Source organism: Schistocerca gregaria, chromosome 1 (genome assembly GCF_023897955.1).
Source record: "Schistocerca gregaria isolate iqSchGreg1 chromosome 1, iqSchGreg1.2, whole genome shotgun sequence".
Taxonomy (NCBI): domain Eukaryota; kingdom Metazoa; phylum Arthropoda; class Insecta; order Orthoptera; family Acrididae; genus Schistocerca; species Schistocerca gregaria.
The window spans coordinates 785,162,793-785,190,263 of NC_064920.1; the positions used below are offsets into that span (position 1 = coordinate 785,162,793).

Consider the following 27,471-nt stretch of genomic DNA (forward strand, 5'->3'; position numbering starts at 1 on the left):
ACAGGTGAATATCAGATACCGTATGTCAACCATCCATGACGATTCAAAGTTTTGACAAAAGAGATAACATTTTTTGTGAGTCTCAGTCACTGAAGATAGACCCCGAGTTAATATGTGTCAAGAGAGAGCATGTTCGTTGCTACAAAGACATTCATAAAGCAGTAGCTGAATTATTACATAAATTTTTTCTATGGCGGAAGAAGATTCTATGTAACCCTACTAGTGATTATAGGCGATACTGGACACAATCAAAATATCTTCCGACATCTGTAAAATTTATCTAAATTCATTAATTCTATTATTAACATGTTTACATAACAATTAATTAAGTTCCAGACCAAAGCTGGCATACGTAGATGCAAAATAATCATGCTGGTATAATTATTTCTACATTCATTCACGCGAACACTCCAAAAGATAATAACTGCTGGAAAAATCATATTCTTATAGATCTGCTTTTAATCATTTAACAAATAAAATCTTTGCAAAATTGTTCACACTTTTATACGAGTGTAAAATCAAGTACTTGAAACAATCCTTAATTTTAAAATAGCATTCTTAGAAAATTTGCCTAGAGGTAGATGAAACAATTCTCAAATTCATATTAGTGTCATCTCATTTAGGTGGGCTTTTTTGCTTGCATGTTGACTTAACTGTTCAGACCTTGGAGTGGAACAAACTGGTTTTTTTGTACAGGTATGATGTGTTACAATCCCCAACCAATTTGTCACCCAGCTGGTATGTGTACCAACTTTTACCTTATAAATATCCTGCGGTCGAAGTTCTTGATGTTATTGATTGTTGTGCATCTGCTATGCATTGCCACTAGAACGTGACGTGTCCTTTTGACAATGAACTACTTCACCTTTCGAAGGGGCGGATGCTGAAAGAGGGTCCCGATGTACTTAAGCTAGTAGTACGACGTAATAAGTTTTAAGATGAACCTTCTGTATTATAAAAGAAATTTTCCCACTGTGCAATTGCATTTACAACTGTGGACGAACAGGTCTCTCTCTATTTCTTGCTCGAAATAGATCACAGCATGTATGCATGTATTGATATGATATTACAGAATGATAATTATCGTATAATCTCCAATTGTTCTGACGTTAACGTTACATACCGCGCACTTTGCTCCGTGACTTCCAAGGACACGCCAAGCGGCGACGCCAAAGCATAACCGGCCCCCCACAGCAGATGGAGACGCTCATTCGCTGCCGTGCCTTTCGGTATTCTGAGTTGAAGTCCTTTACACCCAATCTGCACGTCTGGCAAACCAAATCGTGCACAGTGGATTGTTCCACACTTAACAACTACTTAAACCACCCTTCCTGTTTCCACGAACAACTTTCCTCGGCTAGCGTGGTAAGAAGTTCAAAAATGGCTCTGAGCACTATGGTACTCAACATCTTCTGTCATCAGTCCCCTACAACTTAGAGCTACTTAAACCTAACTAACCTAAGGACATCACACACATCCATGCCCGAGGAAGGATTCGAACCTGCGACCGTAGCGGTCGCGCGGTTCCAAACTGTAGCGCCTAGAACCGCTAGGCCACACCGGCTGGTAAGAAGTGCAACATATTATTCAACAGAATAGCCATGTTACATGACAACATCTATCATGAAGTGGAATGTGATGTTTAGCAAACAGATGACAAAAACAAAATTTAGTAGTTATGTTATGACTATCATGCATATCAAGAAAGAAGATGATTTCCAAATAAACTTCCAGTACTTGAGTTGTGAAAAAGAACTCCACACACGAAAAGGAAGCATCCAAGAGATATACCATATCAATTCACATGGTCTTATGACATCTAATAAACGAAGAAACCGTAGTTAATAAATATTCTAAGTAGTAATACTGGGTGATAATATTTACCAGGGAGGTGTTGTCCCTTCAGGTGAAAAAAAAAAAAAAAAAAAAATGGTTCAAATGGCTCTGAGCACTATGGGACGCAACAGCTGTGGTCATTAGTCCCCTAGAACTTAGAACTACTTAAACCTAACTAACCTAAGGACATCACACACATCCATGCCCGAGGCAGGATTCGAACCAGCGACCGTAGCAGTCGCACGGTTCCGGACTGCGCGCCTAGAACCGCGAGACCACCGCGGCCGGCCTTCAGGTTCCACAATGAAATTATATCGTCTGTAGGGGCAGCATTCCGTACAAATATTTTGTGTGTGTGTGTGTGTGTGTGTGTGTGTGTGTGTGTGTGTGTTCAGTCCACTCCACTTGAGTTCTTAAGGTATTAGAAGTGTGTATGGCCGTCTGTTTATATGTTTTGCCTGGTTGAGCGTTATCTGACTTTTTGCCTTGTTCGCGCGCACTGTTCCATTTTATCCGTAAATAGTGGTGTGCCATTCCATTCAACACCTCAAACGAAAATTTTTCCGCATGTGTCTCTTTTGTTACAGTGGTGTAGTGGAGTTAGTTTTCTATAAAAATCCAATGTGATCTACACACACTTTTGAAGGGAATCCTTTTCATCGAAATTCGCAAATAATGAAAGTGTATTTTAATCACGTAAATAACGAATGTTCCTTTTGGTAAAGGTGCATAATGTCTAGTGGAAGGATGGCACATATGCTCGTTACAGTGTGCGAAACTCTCTTGTAATTTAAGGTTTGAAAGAAAATTATCAAATTGTCTGACATATACGGACCCCATAATAAATAGAACAGTGCAAATGGTTATCTGTGAAATTGCACTGTGCCAGATCCCTATCAAGTAAAGAAATAAATAAATTGCAAACATACTTACTATATTCTCTGCTCTCTACCGATGTCTTGAGCACCTGGAAACCTCGCCCGGGGAAAAAATCTGCACATTTATTTCGTGTGTCATATCTGTAGTCAGAAGCACTGAAAGCAATTGCCAGCCCACTGTCGGTTGGTATGCTGATGAGCCAAAACATTACGACCACCTACTTTAAAGCCTGTTTTTTTCACTTTAGGAACGCAATACAGTAGTGATTCGGCGTGGCCTGCGTTCGACAAGTCCTTCGTGGGTTTCCGGGGACATGCGATACAATATGTTCAAGCACAGGTCCCTTCATTCCCGTAAATTACGGGCCAGTGGTTTATGGGTGCGGTGCTCGCGAACGTTAGCGTCCCAGATGTGTTCCATAAGGTTCAGATTAGGCGAATTTCGTGGGCAATAAATAACGTAAGTTCATTATCATGCTCCTTATAGCACTACAACACGATTCTGGCTCTTGGCGCGGACAGGTAACCCGCTGGGAAGATAGCTTCGCAGTCTCCCATACCTTGTCGCGTACTCCTAGTTTTACTGTTATTCAACCACTTTCCATACATGCTCACGATAGCAGCACATGAACATCCCACCAGCTTCGCCGTTTCTCAGATACTCGCTCCCTGGTACCAGACTATAGCAATCTGCTCTTCCTCAGAGTCATTTAAGTCAATGGATTTCCCCAATTCAGGCCATTACTGGCGTTCATATCTGCTGCGTCTGTGCACTTTCCTCAACACGTCACGGTCCCGAAACGCCTTTAGGTGGCATTCAATTTTGTTGAGAGCAGCGGTCACAATGTTTTGAATCACCAATGTATTACAGTTGAGGAAGTCAGAAAGCAGAGGGATATAAGTACACTTATCATAGTTTTGAGAAAACTGAAATTAAAGTTCACAAGATTTCAGAATTTTCTTGAGACTGCAAAACGTAATTTCGGTCTTTAGACACAAAAATACCTTGTAGAATTTTCTGTTCACATGTTGGAACTACAGGTTAATATAAATGATTAGTTTTATGTGACAATCCTTAGAGTCTGTATGCGCTTGTATCTCTTTGCTTCCAGAATGTTGTGAATAAAGAAGAATGTGATGTACGTTTTCTTTGTAATTCTTTAATATTGATGATTATCAATTCAGTTATCATGAGATTGCTATTTACAGCCATAAAAACATTTATGCAATGCTTTTGCGGCTTAGAAAAGTGGAAGAAAATAAGAAAGTTACTCGTATTTAGATAATATGCAACATAAAAAGTCAGTATAGCCCCACTTGAACGTAATTGTAACACCTTGTAACTAGTTTCCTTTTCGTTCACCATGGAGAAGCACAGAATGGGATTTCACTTGTATCCCTTTGCCACAACAATTTGACGCGCCTTACCATGCTCTTGAAGCTCTTATCTCATTTTTGTGGGAAGTATCACTTCTACCTCTTTGCTCCTCCTCCTTAATTACGCATTTCGGAGCGGCGTGTTGCACGATTTACTCAAGAGCAAAGATAATGAAACGTTGTACGGTCATTAATGTCTGTCCGCATGGAGAAATATGAGAAATGCATTCGTCTATCAACGAGGGGTAATATCCGGAGAATCGAGTAGCCTGTCAGTTCTGTAGACTCAAATCCTGCCGAACACATGCAGAGTAGTATCTGCCAATTCCTCCATGAATCGATTCCGTCAACGAACAGTATGAAGGTTGCGGAAATATGTTCGCAAGAAAGGAAGGAAGATTACCATAGTGTTGAACGTCCCGTCGATATCGAGGTTATTATAAACAGAGCACAAGTGCGGATTGTTTCAAGGATAGGGAAGTAAATCGGCCGTGCCCTATTAAAGGAACCATCCCGGAATTTGCGTGTAGTGATTCACGGAAATAACTGAAAACTTAAATTGAGGTTGGCCGGACAAGTGTTTGAACCGTCGCCCTCCAGAATGGGAATCCAGTGTGCTAACCGCTACGCCAGCTCTCTCCGTAAACATATTCTAAGACAATACATGCATATACAATGATCAGGCAGAACATTATGACCACCTACCTAATAGTGGGTATGTCCACATTTGTCACGGAAAACAGTGGCGACCCTTTGTGGCATGGTGGCATGGAAGGAATGAGGCCTTGATAGGTCGCTGGATGAAGTTGGCACCACATCTACATACACAAGTCACCTAATTCGCGTTAAGTCTGTGGAGTGGGCGATGAGCTCTGGCGCCACGTTCAATCACATGCCAGATGGGATCGATTGGGCTCAGATCCAGCACATCAATTGGAACTCGCCAATCTGTCCCTCGAACCACTCCATCACACTCCTGGTCTTGTGACATGGCACATTATCTTGTCGAAAAATGCCACTTCCCTTGCTAAACATGATGGTCAGGAAGGGGTGTACGTGCTCTGTAACCAGTGTACGACACTCCTTGGCCGTCATTGTGCCTTTCACCAGCTTCAGTTGTCCCATGGATGCCCACGTGAATGTCCCCAGAGCATGATGAAGCTGCTGCCAGCTCGTCTCCGTCCTGCAGTACAGGTGTCAAGGAACTGTTCCGTTGGAATATGACGGATTAACTCCTTACCATTGGCATGATGATAAAGGTATCGGGATTCATCAGTCCATACAACGACGCTCTCCCACTGCACCAACGCCCAGTGACGATGGTCACGTGCCCATCGTTGTTATATAAGTTATGGTGTTAACATTGGCACATGCATGGGTCGTCGGCTGCGGAGGCCCATCGTTAGAAGTGTTCGGAGTACTGAATGTTCAGACACAGTTTTTACTCTGCTCAGCGTTAAACTCTGAAATTAGTTCCGCCACAGTTCGCCGCCTGTCCTACACTACTGGCCATTAAAATTGCTACACCACGAAGATGACGTGCTACGGACGCGAAATTTAACCGACAGAAAGAAGAAGCTGTGAAATGCAAATGATTAACTTTTCAGAGCATTCACACAAGGCTGGCGCCGGTGGCGACACCTACAACTTGCTGTCATGAGGAAAGTATTAAACCGATTTCTCATACACAAACAGCAGTTGACCGGTGTTGCCTGGTGAAACGTTGTTGTGGTGCCTCGTGTAAGGAGGAGAAATGCGTACCATCACGTTTCCGACTTCGATAAAGTTCGGATTGTAGCCTATCGCGATTGCGGTTTATCGTATCGCGACAGTGCTGCTCGCGTTGGTCGAGATCCAATGACTGTTAGCAGAATATGGAATTGGTGGGTTCAGGAGGGTAATACGGAACGCCGTGCTGGATGCCAACGACCTCGTATCACTAGCAGTCGATATTTCAGATATCTTATCCGCATGGCTGTAACGGATCGTGCAGCCACGTCTCGATCCCTGAGTCAAGAGATGGGGACGTTTGCAAGACATCAACTATCTCAACGAACAGTTCGACGATGCTTGCAGCAGCATGGACTATCAGCTGGGAGACCATGGCTGCCGTTACCCTTGACGCTGCATCACAGACAGGAGCGCCTCCGATGGTGTACTCAACGACGAACCTGTTTGCACGAATAGCAAAACGTCATTTTTTTCGGATGAATCCAAGTTCTGTTTACAGCACCATGATGGTCGCGTCCGTATTTGGCGACATCGAGGTGAACGTACATTGGAAGTGTGTATTCGTCGTCGCTATACGCTCGTATCAGCCGGCGTGATAGTATGGGGTGCCATTGGTTACACGTCTCCGTCACCTTGAAAAGTGGACGTTACATTTCAGATGTGTTACGACCCGTGGCTCTACCCTTTATTCGATCTTTGTGAAACCCTACATTTAATCAGGATAATGCACTGCATTTTGCAGGTCCTGTACGGGCCTTTCTGGATACAGAAAATGTTCGACTGCTGCCCTGACCAGCACATTCTCCAGATCTCTCACCAATTGGAAACGTCTGGTCAATGGTGGCCCAGCAACTGGCTCGTCACAATACGCCAGTCACTATTCTTCATGAATTGTGGTATCGTGTTGTGTGGTATCGTGTTGGAGCTGCATGGGTAGCTGTACCTGTACACGCCATCCAAGCTCTGTTTGACTCAATGCCCAGGCGTATCAAGGCCGTTATTAAAGCCATTGGGGGTTGTTCTGGGTACTGATTTCTCAGGATCTATGCACCCAAATTACGTGAAAATGTAATCACATGTCAGTTCTAGTATAATATATTTGTCCAATGAATTTCCGTTTATCATCTGCGTTTCTTCTTTATGCAGCAATTATAATGGCCAGCAGTGTATTTTACCGGTCTGCGCAGTCTACGACGTCCGACATCTGTAATGAGAGGTGGCCGCCCAACCCCAGGACGTCTGGACGTAGTTTCACCTTGGTTTCGCCACGTGTTGAAGAGACTTACCACAGCACTCTTCGAACACTCGACAAGTCGTGCAGTTTGCGAAATGCTCGTTCCGAGCATCCGAGCCATCACAATCTGCCTTCGGTCAAACTCAGATAGATCGCGCGCCTTTCCCATTCTACGCACGGACAGCACGCTCGCTGATACTACATGCATCGTGCGTGTGGCTGACTAGCAGTCATTCCTCGCCAGGTAACGCTGATATCGCCTGGACAGGTTTATGTGGATGTTAGGCCGGTGATCATAATGTTCTGGGTGATCAGTGTATTAATATCTTGCCTCCACATTGTTAGATTTTCATTGTTAGGTTACTGATAATAAATATCAAGTGATATATACTGTATATGCAGATTGATGCGACGAATGAAAATTTATATTAAGGCTGAGATTCGAACCTCTGATACAAATTCCGCAATTTTTAAATGAGCTTTTACGAGAGCAGATCCATAAAACACAGTTTTTCCTAAAAACATAATGTGTAATTTGTTACCACCGGTAATCAATGTATACGACACCTGAAAATTATTTTATTATATGCTTTGATTTCAATTCCTTCCTTGCTTTATGAGGAACAATGACCAAAAATCGTTATATATGCGGCGATTCTGAGAAACTAACGTAAGCTTCTAAAGAGCTTTCACCAATTGTTTTGTCGCTAGCGTATCATTAATCTAGCCCAACATCAACCCAAGCGAACCATATACTTTTAATTATCTCTTCAAGATGACATCTCGAGCATGAAAAAAATCACTCGAGCTCAAAACAGCGTAGCTTCAAAGCGGGGTGATGCGATTCTGGGAACACTCCGCAAGAGAAATGGCCGTTCGTGTCGTCTGGACAGCGCTGATGCTGACGTCGGTCGTAAATCAGTCAGCCCGCTGGACTAATGCCTGAGATTACAGTAGGCCGCTACTGCTGAAAAATTTCCAGCAGCCCCCCAACATCAAAACATCCCGTTCGCGCTGCGAACACAAATTTTAAGCAAAGATGATCGCGTTCTTATCATTCAATTTACTTTGCCATTTCCTATTATAATTAGTCATAATTAATAATACAGTTTAGCTTCACACAAAAGAAAAGAGGTAACTCTCTGGTCTCTGTCTTCCATTGCTAGTTTCATCTTATGTTGAACAAGTAATCGTTAACCAGTTCATGTTTATGTTCACAAGACATTTCACAATTACAAGATCAGTGTATTAAACAGACTAATAGGACTCCGCACTATGCAATGAGCAAAGCGTGTTAGTAAGCCTTTTCTCCGCAGATTCCCTCTTCCCTACTCAACCATACCTTTCATCTTCATCTACGTCTGTACTCCATATTGCACTTCATGTTGTGGGGCGGAGAATACTTTTGTCGTCATTAGCGAATGACTCGCGGGAAGAGTGACTGCCATTAAGTTAATGTACGAGATAAATTTTTTTGGATTACCCTTGGTGGTCAGTTCGAGAGGTGTATGTGGAACGAAGTAATATATTGCCTTGCTCTTCTTGGAATGTACGATGTCAAAATTTTAACAGTAATAAACTTCGTTAGGATCAACTTATTTCCAGTAGTGTCCGCCACTGGAGTTTCTGAGAATCTCTGTACCATCTCCGTAACACTGTTACCCTTAGAACGAAACGCATTCCGCACATGCCTGTTTACAGCGTATTCTGTAATGCTTACAAATTTTATCTATTTGTGCTCCACATCTTTGTACGCATAAATAAATACTTTTAGGATTTCTTCCCAATCTAGTCGCGTATGGAGCGCTGGAAGAATGACTATGTTTTGGTGCACACTGACTAATCTTGCTTGCGCAGTCCCTACGGGAGTGACGTCGGGGGTATAAGATAGCCAGCTAGAACTACCCCACTTACTATGATAGCACTCCTACTAATAATTTTTTTTCGAGGCACTAGTCGAGTCGACGTAAGCTGATCCCGGATAGCTCCAGCGGGCTGATCGTTGCAGCTTCGCTGGCCTATCTCAACCAATAACGTAATGCGATTCTGTATACGTCTGTATAGCAACGCTTCAGTATTCTCACAGCTGCTTAGGCGGCCATTGTTTTTGTCATACGGCCGTTGGAAACGATGTTGCGAGCTTTCAGGGATCTTCTTACGCCGTTCCACTATATCCATGCACATCGAGCTGTTGTATACGTCTAAATCCGTATAATTATTATTCAGGCACTATTTCATGTAAATTCTGGATTTAGTTGATAATTTTCAATTTACAAATTGCAAGAATGCATTTGGTTTTATGGAAATCATATTACTTAAAAGTATTTAACAACTGAAATTACTACTATAGACTAGCGGATATTGTAGATCTCGACTGAGTTAATCAGTCATTTTAGAGACATGGATACAAAACATTAGAAAATTTTCTGTAACCAATTACCTTGAAGTTCTGAAACATCCAAAATCACAATTACTTTTTTTGTCATTACACATTCTTGATTCCAAAGTTTATCATTATATACTTGTTGCCCCGTTTTTTCTAGACTGACTGACGCCCTCCAATAATTCAGTCATTAATTAAGAACTTACATAATAACTATAATTTCAAACATAGCAACTGTACTTGTAGTAGGGAATTGACGGCGTAGCTATGCAAAATAGTTTTGTAACCTTTTTTAATTTACTATTTTTAAAAAAAGTTATTGTTTCAACATACAGATCATCTATTTTAATAAATTTCAACCAAGCAGTGTTATAAAAAATAAGTAGTTTCCAAAATCCCAAAATATCTTACACCAGGTTATAAATATCCCATCCCACCAAAAAATATTTCGTCTGCGTTCGGCTACCACCACGCTGATATTTCCACGTTTTTGATTAATGTTTTTATCTAAATACGGTTGTAACTTATGGAAATCTCTTCGGTAAAAATTCAGCGCGTGCCTAAACATCGATAGTGCAGTACTACAAGATTACTGCCTGTTTGTATAATGGTGCTATTTTCTTCGTATTACTTGCATATATTTCTGTGCAGTAACATCAGTTATAAAAAAAACGTAGTGTTCACTTACCGTGTAAACTGAAAATGTTGTGGTATTATTTTGTCATAACTGGGTTGTGAAAGTACATCCATCTGCCACTGTCACTTTGATTAGTAAGATATTGGAAGAATCTGCCTGTGATCTTCTGTTTATGTGACGGATGAAACATGTTACCATATTGCCAATACTGACAATAAATGTAGAACAAGTCAAATAAATTATAAGTTGTGTCGTTTTTGGAAAAGTTACCGTAAAACCAGCTGACAGCAATTTAATTAACTTTCATTGGTTATACATCGAATGCAATCTAGAAACCACAGGTAAGTACGTTCGAAGGGAGCTGAAGTTTACTTCTAGATTCTTCGCTTAAAACTGATACATGAAACGTCATAAGCAGGCTTTCACGAGATAACTGGCTCTTTAGTGTGTGCCAGTTCTGGTTTCTTAGAATTTCCGTGAGTCGAACAAAACTGAACCATTCATTCTGCCCTTCTTTGTATACCAATGTGACGAAAATGGTCGGTTATCTCCTAAAATCGTGTCGGACCTGTGCAGCAGCTCGACATGTCACTGACTCAACAAGTCGTTGGATATGCCCTGCAGAAATATTGAGCCTTGCCGCCTCTATAGCCGTCCATAACTGCGAAAGTGTTGGCGCTGCAGGATTATGGGAACGGACTGACTTCTCGATTATGTCCCACAAATTTTCGATGGGACACATGTCGGGAGATTTGAGTGGTCATATCATTTGCTCGAATTATCCAGAATGTTCTTGAAGTCCATGAATGGCTCCAAATGGCCTCAAAGTAGCCGAATATAACCATTCCCAGTCAATGTTTGGTTCAGTTGGACCATAGGACCCAGTCCATTCCATGTACACACAGCCCATGCCATTATGGATTCACCATCAGCTTGCACAGTGCCTTGTTGACCCCATGGGTCCATGGCTTCGGGGGGTCTGCGCCACACTCGAACCCTACCATCGACTCTTACCAACCGAAATCGAGACTCATCTGAGCAGGCCACGTTTTTCCAGTCGTGTAGGGTCCAACAGACATCGTCATGAGCCGAGGAGAGGCGCTGCAGGCAATGTCGTGATGTTAGCAAAGGCACTCACGCCTTCGTCTTCTGTCATAACCCACCAACGCAAAATTTCGTCACACTCTCATAACGGATATGTTCGTCGTTCGTCCCACCCTGATTTCTGAGGTTATTTCGCACAGTGTTACTTCTTTGTTAACAGTGGCACGCAAACGCCGTTGCTTGCAGTCGTTAAGTAAAGGCCATCGGCCACTGTGTTGTCCTCGGTGAGAGGTAATGCCTGCAATTTGGTATTCTCGGTACGCCCTTGACACTGTGAATCTCGGAATTTTGAATTTCCTTAACTGAATGTCCCCTGTGTCTAACTCCAACTACTATTACCCCTTTAAAGTTGAATGTTCCCTGTGTCTAACTCCAACTACTATTACGCGTTTGAAGTCTGTTAATTCCCGTCATGCGGTCATGATAACGTCAGAAACTTTTTCACGTGAATCATCTGAGTACAAATGACATATCCGCCAATGCACTGCGCTTTTATACCTTGTGTACGAGACACTACCATCATCTGTATATGTGCATATCGCTGTCCCATTACTTTTGTCACCTTTTTGTTTACGGTCAATATCGCTTGTCAGTCCTGTGTTATATGGGTTCTACAGATGTGAGCGCTAATCTACGATGGAAAGCACAAGTGTTTTGTAAGAAGAGTAATTTGTATACTGGCTCCATTTTCCCAGTAGTCTGATTTAGATTCGCCGAGTCTTTTTGTAACAGGGGCTTTATCTGAGTTACTACGTTTGTTACCGTGTAGTAGATATTTGTTAGATATTTAAAGACAGAGATCGGATGTCTGGTGGTTTTTTGAAAGAGCGGACGGCCAGAAAGGAGATACTTGCAACTTGTGTCATCGGTTCATTGTACGGGTGAAGTAAGTTTATATAGTTTACCATCATGAATTGTATGGGTTGACTGTATGCACAATTACACCACACTTACGTTGCAGCACACTGTAAAATCAGAGGTGACGTGGGATTTGAGGTAATCGGTCTGACTGGCGAAGGGCTACCAGCAGGAATGAGACAGTGACGAAGTCAAGTTGAGATTTTTCAGATCTCTGTGTTTGGAGACAGTGAAAAATGACTCTGATGGTAGGATAAGAAGCTAGATACAGTAATAATAAGGAAATGCGACTCTGGTGTGGCTTACTGGTCTGCTTTTAATACTTCCTGACGTGTTTTTAATGAATGTGCAGAAGAGCACAGACACTGATTTATAGCTCCAAATTCCCAATTAACCCAAGTGTAAAACAAAGGTGAACATTGTTTTCCCACGATTTTATGAAGCAGTTAGTAGAACAAACTGCCACTTTGGACAAACACTGTTTCGAATAGGATACACACACAAACGGTGTTTCTTGCCAGGAATCATGAAAAGGCTACAGTTTCTCTGAGGTTCAGTTGCACGTCACAATGGAAATTACAAGCAGATGCAGGTACATATAAGCAAACGTTCCAAAAAAAAAAAAAAAAAAAAAACACTAATCACAGTTCAGAGGTCCATACAGGCGTGTTTTAGTAGTTCCTGCTATTAGCTGTTGGCCATCAGAGACGCTGGCTGGATCGAACTTTGCTGCTGACTGGAACCATGTCTATTTTGGCGTTTGGTGAGCTCCATATACTATATTGCGAGCTGTTTGCCTAGAGATGGAACCTGACGGCGTCGCTTTTTTGCGTCCGGTTTTCAGGTGAGGAGCGTAGAATGAGCGGTTTCCCGATGCATATGACCTCCTACTGAACTGACAAAAGCGACTGCCACTGCGACTCCATCTAAGTCAGTGATGCACAGACTAGAGCTCATGGGCCTCATGCGGCCCGTCATTGATCGGATAATGACCCACCTCTCAACATTCGCTCTTGTAATTTGTTTTCTGAACTGGCATTCCCAGCCTTCCCTTCTGAAAAGGAGAGAGAGCAGGTTCTTGTAGTGTCTAGTTCTTTTGAGCCCTTTCTAGGAGGTACTGCGGCGGCACGAATGATCCCAATTAGCAACAATAACGACACGTTATTTTTGATCTGGTGGCCCCTACGTGGTCACAGTGAGCGGTTTGCGGCTCGCGCTACTAGCAGTCTGTTCACCCCTGATCTAAGTTATCAAGCTTTATTCTCAATATTAATACCTACATGTTTTTCTTTATTTTTCTGACAAGCCATCATCATTCGGTTATTACATATTTTCCGGTACCAAAGGAAGGTTACTGTCACTTAAAAAAAATCAAATTCGATTCCTGCGTTTCTATGGCTAATTAGGTTACTATAACAAATCGTCCACTAATTTGTGGGGCGATGGTGACTATTCGTCAAAGTGAAACAAATGCCTTATGCTATATGTGGGTTTCGAATGATCGCTGTTACTTCGAGACCACCCTGACTCCTTAGTGACGATATTTATCTTCACAAGGTCTTGTGATTTAAGCTTGATGTGCCAGGCATGTATTCCATGAATCTGAGTATTTCGATCGTTACAAAGACCTACACACAGACACTTCCAAAGTGGAGCAGGATGCAGGATATCTTCGATATTAGATAACAGTCTTTCCTGACGCATGCTCTGTCGTAGCAGACGATCGCACAGTGACATTAATCAGGAGCCAAGTGATTGCTGATGTTCTGGATATCAATTACATTGACAGTTCTGACTCGGAATTCTTCCAAATCCCATCATATGTCGAAATGAATTAAGACCATTTGCTTTATAGCTTGCTTGTCCGTCTTTGGGGCGAAATATATCACTGATTATGCGAATCAGGGATCCTAGTTTGTTGGTAGGTTTGTGGAGGTATATGACATAAGATGTCTAGGCACAGGTCATGCAATTCGTGTAAATAAGAGACCGCTGATTTGCTTGATGACGCCCGATAGCGACCCATATGGGTTTCATGGGATTTACATCAGGTGATTTTGGTAGCCGAGACATCAACCTGAGTTCTTTTTAATGCTACTCAAACCATTGCAGCACGGTTCTGGCTCAGAGACATGGACAATTATACTGCTGAAAGATGATATCGCCGTCGGGGAAGACATTGAGCATGAAAGGATGTAGGTGGTTCGCAGCCTCGATTACTACCACAGGTCCCTTACAAGCGCTGGAGAACGTCTCCCCTAGAGTAATACTAGTCCCACCAGCCTGCGCCCTGCCGCGCTGCGCTTTCGAGACGCCGCTCACTTCGATGACGACGTCTGTGGCGACGACCATCGACCTAGCATAGCAGAAATGTGATTTACCCGGAGAACCGACACGCTTTCATTGATCGACGGTCGTATCTCTATGGTCTGATGCTCACTGTAATTGTAATTGACTATGTCGTTGGATCAAAATGTGAACACGTAGGAGTGGTCTGTTTCGGAGCGCCGTGTTTAACAATGTACGATCAACGGTGTGCTCCGGAACACTTGTGTGTATTCCAGAATTGTGTTCTTTCGGCACAGATGTCATAGATCACCGTCTATCCTACACTACTGGCCATTAAAATTGCTACACCACCAAGGTGACGTGCTACAGACGCGAAATTTAACCGACAGGAAGAAGATGCTGTGATATGCAAATGATTAGCTTTTCAGAGCATTCACACAAGGTTGGCGCCGGCGGCGACACCTACAACGTGCTGAGATGAGGAAAGTTTTCAACCGATTTCTCATACACAAACAGCAGTTGACCGGCGTTGCCTGCTGAAACGTTGTTGTGATGCCTCGTGTAAGGAGGAGAAATGCGTACCATCACGTTTCCGACTTTGATAAAGTTCGGATTGTAGCCTATCGCGATTGCGGTTTGTCGTATCGCGACATTGCTGCTCGCGTTGGTCGAGATCCAATGACTGTTAGCAGAATATGGAATTGGTGGGTTCAGGAGGGTAATACGGAACGCCGTATATATGGTAGGCGCACCGGCCCCGGATCGAATTCGCCCGGCGGATTAACGACGAGGGCCGATCGGCCGGCCACCTGGATGTGGCTTTTAGGCGATTTCCCACATCCCGCTAGGTGAATACAGGGCTGTTCTCCATGTTCCGCCTCAGTTCTACGTCTCTCAGACATCTGAACACAATCGCACTATTCCATAGATTACTCTCGACGCAGACAGTTGCGGTACACTAATTCCGTCCCGGGGGGTACGGGGTGGCAGTAGGAAGGGCATCCGGCCACCCCTTAAACATTAACATGCCAAATACGATTAACGATGGCTGATCCTGCGTAACTGCGGGACAAGGCTCAAGAGATAGATAGTTTAGCAGAACGGAGAAGAAGTAGGTGCCCTCCAGAAAATGCTTCCCATTAAACCCGTGGTTCGATGCATTGCATAATTTGAGTCGCGCGTAGCAGATCGCCAAGTGCGTGCAAATTCTTGCGAAAGCGTCTTCGCGTGACTCCACTGAAGCCTGAGACAGGGTCGAAGAGAACATTTCAACTTACCATTACAATCTCGATCACAGGGGTACAGACTAGCTAATTCCCGACGAACGTGCGAAGCTCTAAGACCGACATGCTTTTCGTTCTGAACGACGCCGCTGGATGCAGAATAACCAGACTGGCTGGAGGTCTGGCCCGTCGGTAAGTAGTTGGAAGACGGCGGCCAGAGCGCGCTGGCGGCGCTAATTGCGGCATTGTGGCCCGCGGCCGGCGGCCCGCCGGTAATCCGGCCCTCGCCGCCGCGCCCATTGTGCCCGCGCCGCCTGCTGCGCACTTCTCCGCTCACCTGCCCAGCAACGGCGCCTCCGTCTCCATCTTCGTCAGCACCACCTTGCTCTCCTTCTTCATCTTCTTCTCCTCCTCCGCCTTCTCTTCACTCGCCCCGTTGAATACTCCATGATACACGGTATCCAGAACGCTGTAGGATGTGGAGCACAGCATGACGTTGCGTTTCGTAACTTCCGGAAAGTAATCGATGTCTGCCACGAATGTTGTTGTTGTTGTGATCTTCAGTCCTGAGACTGATTTGCTGCAGCTCTCCACGCTACTCTATCCTGTGCAAGCTCCTTCATCTCCCAGTACTTACTGCAACCTACATCCTTCTGAATCTGCTTAGTGTATTCATCTCTTGGTCTCCCTCTACGATTTTTACCCTCCACACTGCCCTCTAATGCTAAATTTGTGTTCCCTTGATGCCTCAGAACATGTCCTACCAAGCGATCCCTTCTTCTGGTCAAGTTGTGCCACAAACTTCTCTTCTCCCCAATCCTATTCAATACCTCCTCATTAGTTACATGATCTATCCATCTAATCTTCAACATTCTTCTGTAGCACCACATTTCGAAAGCTTCTATTCTCTTCTTGTCCAAACTATTTATCGTCCATGTTTCACTCCCATACATGGCTACAATCTATACAAATACTTTCAGAAACGACTTCCTGATATTAGAATCTTTACTCGATGTTAACAAATTTCTCTTCTTTAGAAACGCTTTCCTTGCCATTGCCAGTCTACATTTTATATCCTCTCTACTTCAACCATCATCAGTTATTTTGCTCCCCAAATAGCAAAACTCCTTTACTACTTTAAGTGTCTCATTTCTTAATCTAATTCCCTCAGCATCACCTGACTTAATTCGACTACATTCTATTACCCTCGTTTTGCTTTTGTTGATGTTCATCTTATATCCCCCTTTCAAGACGCTGTCCATTCCGTTCAGCTGCTCTTCAAAGTCCTTTGCTGTCTTTGTCATCGGCGAATCTCAATGTTTTTATTTCTTCTCCCTGGATTTTAATACCTACTCGAAACTGGAGTTGTAAAACTACCGTACACTACCTTAGACTGTCATCGGTACATCTACATTTACATCTACATGGATACTCTGCAAATCACATTTAAGTGCCTGGCACAGAGCCCACCGAACTACCTTCAAAATAATTCTCTATTATTCCAATCTCGTACTGAGCGCGGGAAAAACAAACACCTATATCTTCCGTGCGAGCTCTGATTTCCCTTAATTTATTGTAATGACCGTTTCGCTCTGTGTAGGTCGGCGCGAATTAAATATTTTCACATTCGAAGGAGAAAATTTGTGACTGAAATTTTGTGAGAAAATTATATCGGAACGAAAAATGCCTTTCTTTTAATGATTTCCACCCCAAATCTTGTATCATTTCAATGACACTGTCTCCCCCATTTCGCAATAATACAAAACGTGCTGCCCTTCTTTGAACTTTCTCGATGTACTCTGTCAATCCTATCTGGTAAGGATCCCACACCAAGCAGCAGTATTCTAAAAGAGGACGGACAAGCGTAGTGTAGGGAATCTCTTTAGTACATCCGTTACATTTTCTAAGTGCCCCTCCAATAAAATGCAGTTTCTGGTTAGCTTTCCCCATAATATTTTCTGTCTGTTCCTTCCCATTTTAGTTATTATTAATTGTAATTCCTAGGTATCAAGTCGAATTTACGGCCTTTACATTTGACTGATTTATCGTGAAACCGAAGTTTAACGGTTTCCTTTTAGCACTCATGTGGACGACCTCAAACTTTTCATTATTTAGGGTCAATTGCCAATTTTTGCACCCTACAAATATTTTTTCTAACTCGTTTTGCAATTTGTTTTGATCTTCTGATGACTTTATTAGTCGATAAGCGACAGCATCATCTGCAAACAATCTAAGACAGCTGCTCAGATTGTCTTCTAAATCGTTTATTTAGATACGAAACAGCAGAGGGCCTATAACACTTCCTTGGGAAACGACAGAAATCACTTCTGTTTTACTCGATGACTTTCCGTCAATTAGAACGAAGTGTGACATCTCTGAAAGGAAATCACAAATCCAGTTAAATAACTGAGATGTTATTCCATAAGCACGCAATTTCACTACAAGCCGCTTGTATGGTACAGTGTCAAGCGCAGACTGCGGTAGTTTTCCAAGTGCCCTTCGTCAGTTAACATCGTTACCGCGTTACCTGTACGTTAAGTTGTTGCATACCATCGGGAGTACCTCATTTCGAACCCTTTCTTTGCGTATGCGATAAATGTCTTCTTACATCCGCTATAAAGAGAAGCAGTGAACCGTCTAGAAAATGAGTGAGGATGCGTAAAGGGCCGTGCAACCTACGCAACATTTCTGTTATAAGCGCTTATTCTCGTGTCTGTTATTAAAAAAAATACACAGTATTTGTACCAACATTCAAAAAGCCAATGTTTATTCAGGTTTTATTTTAAAATTATTGATCTGTAACGTAAAACAGAGGGATGTTATAGAAAAATAAAGAAAAATATAGATTTATCATATAGCGCTAGAAAACGCAACTTCGTAAAAAATAAATAATTAAAAATAAAAAATAAAAACGAAAAACAAAAACATGTCAAATATCGTTTCAATACTTCGTCGAGCTCATATAAAACATGTTTCTGTTACTCATAATGAACTTTCACACTTACCAGTAACAACAGGAAACTCTCGCCTTTAATCATGATTAACGTTGGTTGTATAAAAGCGCAGGAGTAAGGCGATCAACTGACTTTTGTTATTTATAAAGTGCAATTCATATTTTGTATCGAAATAAAATTCACAATGAATTAACACTGAACGATGTACGGTTTTCATGATGAACAAAGTAAACGAATAAATAAACAAAATATGAATCGAACTCACAGGATCTCAGTTTCTCTGTCGCACATTCATTTATGTTTCTTTCCCTACCAGTGCTACCAACATTATCAGTAACCCTATAATTTACTTCGCCATTTATGTACTGCCCCCCCCCCCCCCCCCCCAGGAACCATGGACTTTGCCCTTTGCCGTTGGTGGGGAGGCTTGCGTGCCTCAGCGATACAGATAGCCGTAACGTAGGTGCAACCACAACAGAGGGGTATCTGTTGAGAGGCCAGACAAACGCGTTGTTCCTGAAAAGGGGCAGCAGTCTTTTAAGTATTTGCAGGGGCAACAATCTGGATGATTGACTGATCTGGCCTTGTAACACTAACCAAAACGGCCTTGCTGTGCTGGTACTGTGAACGGCTGAAAGCAAGGGGAAACTACAGCCGTAATTTTTCCCGAGGGCATGCAGTTTTACTGTGTGGTTAAATAATGATGGCATCCTTTTCGGTAAAATATTCCGGAGGTAAAACAATTCCCCATTCTGATCTCCGAGCGGGGACTACTCAGGAGGATGTTGTTATCAGGAGAAAGAAAACTGGCGTTCTACGGACTGGAGCGTGGAATGTCAGGCTCCTGAATAGAGCTGGTAGGTTAGAAAATTTAAAAAGGGAAATGGATAGGTTAAAGTTAGATGTAGTGGGAATTAGTGAAGTTCGGTGGCAGGAGGAACAAGACTTCTGGTCAGGTAAACACAGGGTTATAAATGCAAAATCAAATGGGGGCATAGTGGTTAAATACTGGACTTGCGTTCGGGAGGACAGAGGTTCAAATCTCCGTCCAACCATTCAGAATTCGCTTTTACGTAATTTCCGCGACTCCTTTAAGGTGAAAGCAGGAATGGTTTTCTTGAAAACACATTGGTGATTTCCTTCCTCACTGTTTTCCCCATGGTTGTGGCCCATCTCTAAAGACGGGATGCGGAATTCTTATACATCTTCCTTCTACGTAATGGCGTTTAGAGACTGTTTTCTATACGCGATTCTGTTTGAATGTTTATGCAGATCAAACAACCAAGTCATCAGTATCCTATTCATACCAAGGGGCAGAAGAAATGTACCCAATCTGTCTGCGTATAAAGTAAAATCTGTGTGCAAGTGTGAGAAAGTGTTTTAAATGTCTGCGTAGCGTGTATCTGAGGCGGAACGTGGGAAACAGCTCGGTATTCACCTAGTGGGATATGGGAAACCTCCTAAAAGCCACTTCGAGGCTGGCCAGCACACCGACCTTTTGTCGTTAACCCACGGGGAGGATTCGGTCATGGGCTGACATATCTCCCCGTCCCGGAAACGGTCACATTATCACGCACGTCTACCAGAGGGTGGGGGTGGGGTGTGGTAGGGGCTTGTTCCTTTCCGCAACAGCTTCCCACAATACTGATTTAATATCAGCTATTTGACAGCACTGGCGCAGAAATTTAGAAGTTCACTTATAGCACAATTACTCTTGCTTCCTGTCCATATAATCGAATCCCAAAAATTCGTTCACCCTATACGAAGTTACTATTTTTTGTCGACGACTCGATTTGTTTACGGGAGGCCCGTTTCTCGTGATAGTTGAGCGTTATGCAAATCTGAGACTGACTGTTGTCGAAGATACTGTTCAGTGTTTTGGGGGTGGCTTCCGCGGCCGCTTTCAAGAGACGGCGGAGCGCAGAGTGCACGGCGGGCGCGCTTTGTCGCGGGCCACAATGCGCCCACTGACCGCATTGTTCTGTCCGCATTAGCCGCTTCCTGGCGCCGGATTAGAGCGGCCCGCCTAAACAAAGCCCTCCCCGGGATTAATCAGCTAATATAAAACACCACAACACTGCTCGGCAGCTGCGTAAACAGCATTTTTCACCGCAACGTGGCTGGCGTGCCAGCGCGGAGGTAATAGGATAGCCTTATCTGCCGACAACAGGTACCTGCGAACACTCACCGGATTATGAACTGGTTGAACAGATATTTAAGCGCAAGCGTTGGGCAATTTTGCAATATACCACCATATATTCACTGACTGTATTGCACTTACAATTTCAACTTCTCGGATGAAACGCGTATTGGAGGAGATAGAAACAAAACTTTTAGCGTTCTAAACATAGGGTTCGATAAAAAAAGAAAAGGGACGAGACTGCTAGTATTAATATTTATTAATACTCGCACGTCTCGTACAAATTTAACGCTTGGCGCCGGCAGCGCTAATTCGTATTACTTGGATTGTCGCCGTCCGTTCTTGACATTATCGGGAGATTACAAATTGGTACGTTTTACTAATCTCATCGTTAGTCCTCATAATTTCTCAACTGTGTCCCCCTACTTTTACGAAATTTCGAAGATATAAATACGTAAATAAATAAAAAAAAGATTTTTTCATATATTTGTTTATTTGCATTGTCTTTGGTACTTAGTATTTCTCTTTCATATGCTATGCAGCAAAACAGTCTTCAAGATGAAACGTAACTCCACAAGACTTGCACATTAAGTTTGTTGTTCTTTTTTTTCGTTTTTGGGACATACATAGCAGTTCGTTCATTTTCGTTTATTCGTCTCGGAAATGCTTAGTCCTATTGGTTGGTGTTGCTTTATGTGACCGGAAAGTCTGTCAACCGGATCATGATGAGACGTACGCGATGTAGTGGCAACCTCCAAGTTTCGCTCCGCGCATTCATCGTAAATAATCGTATCGTCTCTTTCGTCTGCCATGATGAAAGGGTACAACTTATTGTTACCTAAACAAAACATCAGCAGAATGCAAAAGATACTAAAATGCTGTCCCCGGCCACTGTGCACTATGCTCACATCACTGTGGTGTCGCCGGCCACTGAGCGACACTATGCACACGACACGACTGTAGTGTCGCCGGCTGTTGACCGCTATTTCACGCACGACTTCACGGTGCTGTCGCCGGACGGCAGAGTGTTAATAAGTGACTGCGTGTCACCTTTTAACTATGTGCATAAGCCGTAGTTAGTGATAGCTGATTATTGCCTCCCACTAGAAAATGTCGGGGTGCACAGTCAGGGAAAAAACAACTAATTCAAAAGTGGTTCAAATGGCTCTGAGCACTATGGGACTTAACTGCTGAGGTCATCAGTTCCTTAGAACTTAGAACTACTTAAACCTAATTAACCTAAGGACATCACATACATCCATGCCCGAGGTAGGATTCGAACCTGCGACCGGAGCGGTCCAGACTGTAGCGCCTAGAACCTCTCGGCCACTCCGGCCGGCAAACTAATGCAGTGAATCTGTATACTTAGAGAATGAATTCAGCTAGTGGTGAGCGCATTTAGTAGAGGACTTACTGGAATCAACAAATGTCTCCATTAGCTCCTTTCTGTGTCAGGACAATTCCTATAAAAGCGATAGGATTCAGTTTTGAGGATCACCGGCGGCAAAATAAATGACGACGTTGAGTAAATATTTTCTAACGACTTCATCATCTGTCTGTGTAGCAAACAGAAAAGCTTTTACGGGCTGATATTTGAAGTCGCACTCCAATGGACGTGTACTCAAGTGAAATGCCTTGTGTTCAAGCCTCAGGGTTCATGGCACTCATGTGCTAATTGCTACATATTTCCAGCAAATGAATAGAAAACGACTGACACTAGAGTCCAGTAGCATATTCGTTGAGTCACACTTTCTTCTTTTGTGTCTTCTTGTGTGTGTTTTAGAGTGTCATTTCCTGCAATTTTTTATCCGTATGCTAATATAGAACCGAATATGTAGCGGTGTATTAAAAGCTGTGGTATGTAAGTCAATAAGAGAATTAAATGTTTAGCTAAAGCGACTCCTGAAGGAGGCCTAGATATCGTAAGTCATTTCAGGCATGTATTGGTTCATTGTGGACAAATGCGAACAGAGAAGTTCCGTTTATGTTAACTACTGTAGAGGGTAAGTTGGACAGTTGATATTTAATGTTTTGTACAATTTAAATAGAAATAATAAATGAGTGCCATTTTGTATTAGGTTGGAACATAAGTTCGTAGCGTTTCTGTTTCGCATGCTGTTATTCCGGTTGATATGCTTTTATTTATCCATTGTCATATTTTATTTGTATTTCAATGTTGCTATTTGAGTTTACTTATTGTCATTTGGAGATAATAAGTGGATCTGTGGACGCTAGAAAATGTAATGCCCAGTGGAGAAGTCGGAATATTTCCGACATATTCCTCTGTTTGAGTTCAATAGAGAGGCTACAGCAGCGGAGGCCGCCAGAAACATTTGCACCGCATATGAGGCTAACGCCTTTGGACTGAAAACGGTAGAAAAATGATTTCTTCGTTTTAAGTTGGATCATTTTGAGATTAGTGACTCTCCACATTCAGAAAGGCCTTCGGGCTTTGATGAAGATCGTTTAAACGCATTAATGCCCAATGATCCGCGACACTGTGCTCGAGAAATGGCAAATGTGATGAACTATGATCATTCCACCACCGTGCGACACTTGGATGCAATGGGGATGGTTCAAAAATCAGATGTTTGGATACCATATGCTCCAAGCCAAAATCACGAAAATCAGCGAATCGACATCTCAGCTCGCTCATCAACTGGCTCGTGAACAACACGGACCATTCCTATCCTGTATCGTTACTGGTGACGAGAAATGATGTCTTTATGCTAACTTAAGGAAAAGAAACGAATGGATGAGGCCAAACAAATCAGCAGCTCGCCGTACAAAGACCTGCACATATCCACAAAAGATAATGTTAAGCATATAAGGGAACAGCGACGGCGTAGTGTACTAAGAACTATTTCGCCGAGGTGTAACATCACTGCTGACATTTATTGTCAATAACTGAGATATTTTCAGCCGCAATCCAAGAACTACGACTAGGAAGACCACGCGAAGCCATGCTTCTTTATGATAATGTCCGCCAGCATTCTGATAGACTGACAAAAGCACTATACAGGATTAAAGTAGGGAAGTCATTCCGCATCCACGTTATTGATCTTGAAACCTCAGATTTCAACTTTACCGCCTTCTATCAAACAGCTTTCAAGGAAGTTCTTTAGCCGACCGTTGTGGCCGATCAATTCTAGGCGCTTCAGTCAGGAACCGCGCCACTGCTACGGTCGCAGGTTCGAATCCTGCCTCGGGCACGGATGTGTGTGATGTCCTTAGGTTAGTTAGGTTTAAGTAGTTCTAAGTTCTAGGGGAGTGATGACCTCAGATGTTAAGTCCTATAGTGCTCAGAGCCATTTGAACCATTTTTTGAACTTCTTTTCCGTATGAAAATGCACTCCGAACATGCCTGGAAGAATCTTTTAGCCTCAAACCCACGTGATTTCTACAGTCGCGGAATCGAAAAGTCTTCCCAACCTTGATAGACTGTAGTAAATAGCGAATGAGAATACCTATAATTGATGGTTAAAGTCCCTGTTACGTGTATGTTGAATTAATAAACTCATGGAAAAACGCTCGAGGCTATGTACCAACCTAATATTAATTATATTGGCTAGACATAAGTGGGAGTGGTTACATAAACCTACTGGAAACTGCAAAGATACATGATCATATTTCAGGTACGATCCCCATGCTACACTGTGATTTACTTAGTGATATTCTGAGATATCATGCGGTCTACTTGCAGGAACCATGATGAGCGACCTCTGCAAGACGCCGTGGTGGCTTTGTGCGCTGCTGCTGCTGGCCGCCAACGTGCCAGATGCCTGGTAAGTGTCAAAACTGTCTTTTGTGATCTTCCGTCGTTAATAAACAAGTCTCTTAATTTCATACATCACTGTCGACGGTTTTTGAAAGCTTCGGGCTGTGTCATTCATGATCTAATCAATGAAAAATGCACCACATATTTTTTAAAGTTTATCACAGCGGGTTTCGAGAATTTATTTTCATTTTCAAGCTCATCTGTTGCATTAGAACGCTGGACACCGATTGATAGACATCGGAAAAGATCTTAAGATACGCCGCCACTTCGAAAAATCGCATACAATTGATTTAATGGAGGAGCTGCAAATTTCTGTACACCATAAAGAGCAAAGAGAAAAATCTCTTAATGACAAACTAAACAGCGAATCACTTATTTTTTTTTCAAAAGCAATTGCATTAGTATCCATAAATACAGTAAGTACATATCTTCATATGCATTACGAGAAAATAGAAACATAATCTATAATCCAATAATCAGTAATGGTAAAATAAATTTTGTAACCTACAGCCGGATGTATTGTATAATGTAATCCACAGAAGATGTAACACACCGGACTGTATACAAACTCTCCGTAAACCATAATGTCGTAATATGTCTGCGTTCTGATTTGATTACGAAAGCAAAAGTGTTAGTGAGGATTCGCGTGTGCGCGAAACTCTGTGTAATGGAAAGAAAATACCTGTAAACAGAAAAACAAAAATACTATCTCTAACATTAGTATATAAAAAATTCCAAGATTAATTTTTCTCTGATTTTCCGATTGTAATAAAATCTCTAAAAGACAAGAGACGCAGAAAATCACACATACAAACATCATAGAAAATATGTGTCTATATAAATACACTTTAAAATGAGAATAAATTCTCAAAAACGTTTTGCTAAGTATAAAAAATTTGTACTGGCGCAGTTTTTCATTATTGAAATCAGAAACGAGTCTCTCAGAACAGACTGATTATTTACTGAATTTAAAATTAGTGGATGACTTTGCTGTTGGCACAAACGTGTAAGCTAACTTTTTTTGTTATTTCAGGCCATTCCTAACAAGCGAGCACCTTTTTCCCTGAATTTTACTATTATTCACCTGTGTTGCTTCTCAGCTTCCGTCGGATACAGTCGCTTTACGTATTTACTACTACAATAACTATGTTTCTAAGATTTCGGTGTATACACGTGACAGTGCTTAGAGCATTAGAAGAGTGGAGTCATTTAGCTACACAGTTGGGCAGTGTGTGTTGCTTCACGTCCAACCAAGCAACAGTGTAACCCCTGGAATAACGCCGTAAAAATGTGGCCATTAATAAGTAGCAATATTCGCTTGTGTCCCAAAGACGAACAGTCGCCAGAACTGATCCGTTTGTTAGTGCCATAATGTTCTCCAAGTAACGTGAAAATTACTGCATCGAGAAGCATGAACTTTAGACTACAGTTTAGCAATATGAGAGTGTATAAATGATTTTGGTTACAGAAGCTTACGAAATTCCTGGCTTTGAAGATTTAGAATATGTGATGCTCCAACTGACATTAAACATTGCAACACCGAATCAGAGTTATCCGGGAAGCGTACCTCTGGAATAAAGCAACTCGCAGACTGTATATGTACAATGCACTAGCAGTGACCTTGGATTCATGTTGTCACAATATTAGTGGCCACCCATATTCCAGACTAGATCGATGGGTGACGTACCGGGTCAGATACGCAGTAGCACCCTTCTTGTTTAGAAGACACATTGCATATTTTTTGTCGCACTAGACGAGGCAATGTGTCGCCGAAATATGGAATGTGGAGTAGCCTGAAAGACAGACCCTCTGCCATCTCTCTTGTAACGGTTGCTGTTCATACAGCTGTGAATACGAAGGCTTCGATATGAAATATTGTATCAAACAGTAACTGATCACCACGCTTGGTGTTTATCCACAATAGTTTCAACAGTGTAGTGTAACTCGTCCAATACCTCTTCAATTTGGAACTCAGCACACCAGCGACGATGTCCACGCGCCAGTACAATCTGACGCTTTGTTTGTAATCTACTCTGGAAGGTGATACGAATGTGTTCAACCCACTGGTTCAACATTTGAGCATTGGTGTAGCAGCAGCATGCCGTATCCAAATGTCACGGCGTGAGATGGATCAATCTGTTCCATACCATTTTACAAGTGGGGGCCACGACGTTGGGATCACGAATTTACTTCAAACTCTGTACACCTTTGTAAGGCCATTAAAACAACATAATGTGCAAGTAGTAAGGTGCACTACTCTGGCACTTCCGAGAAAATCGCAAGAGAAATTTTACGTGTTTATTATGTAAGTGGTGCATCTGTGCATAGGTGCCGCACTGCCCCACGCAAGAGTTCATTGTGGGCAAGTGGTTAGCGTTCGAGCTTCATTGGACTAACGTGTATGAGCCGACGGTTCGACTTCCGTTCAAACCTTCATTTTTGTAGTACAACTGTAAATTCTGCGATATTCCAAATATTTGCACCTACACTATTTGTCTTTGCTACATTAGAGAAACAATTAAAATTGCTCAAAAGAGAAAAGGCCGCTGGTCCTGATGGAATACTAGTTCGATTTTACACAGAGTACGCGAAGGAACTTGACCCCCTTCTTGCAGCGGTGTACCGTAGGTTTCTAGAAGAGCGAAGCGTTCCAAAGGATTGGAAAAGGGCACAGGTCATCCCCGTTTTCAAGAAGGGACGTCGAACAGATGTGCAAAGCTATAGACCTATATCTCTAACGTCGATCAGTTGTAGAATTTTGGAACACGTATTATGTTCGAGTATAATGACTTTTATGGAGACTAGAAATCTACTCTGTAGGAATCAGCAGGGGTTTCGAAAAAGACGGTCGTGTGAAACCCAGCTCTCGCTATTCGTCCACGAGACTCAGGGGGTCATAGACACGGGTTCACAGGTAGATGCCGTGTTTCTTGACTTCCGCAAGGCGTTTGACACAGTTCCCCACAGTCGTTTAATGAACAAAGTAAGAGCATATGGACTATCAGACCAATTGTGTGATTGGATTGAGGAGTTCCTAGATAACAGAACG

The 27,471-nt window shown here is 42.6% G+C and overlaps 1 protein-coding gene across 8 annotated transcripts in view; it reads left to right on the forward strand.

The window, feature by feature from the left end:
* LOC126269255 (glutamate-gated chloride channel) overlaps window positions 1-27,471 on the forward strand; it is a 659,915-nt gene that overhangs the window by 484,899 nt on the left and 147,545 nt on the right. For all 8 annotated transcript variants that reach the window (XM_049973978.1, XM_049973982.1, XM_049973980.1 and 5 more), the window contains exon 5: window positions 24,348-24,429. In XM_049973978.1, coding sequence (XP_049829935.1) covers window positions 24,353-24,429 — 77 coding nt within the window. In that variant the 5' untranslated portion in view covers window positions 24,348-24,352. The remainder of the gene's footprint in view (window positions 1-24,347; window positions 24,430-27,471) is intronic.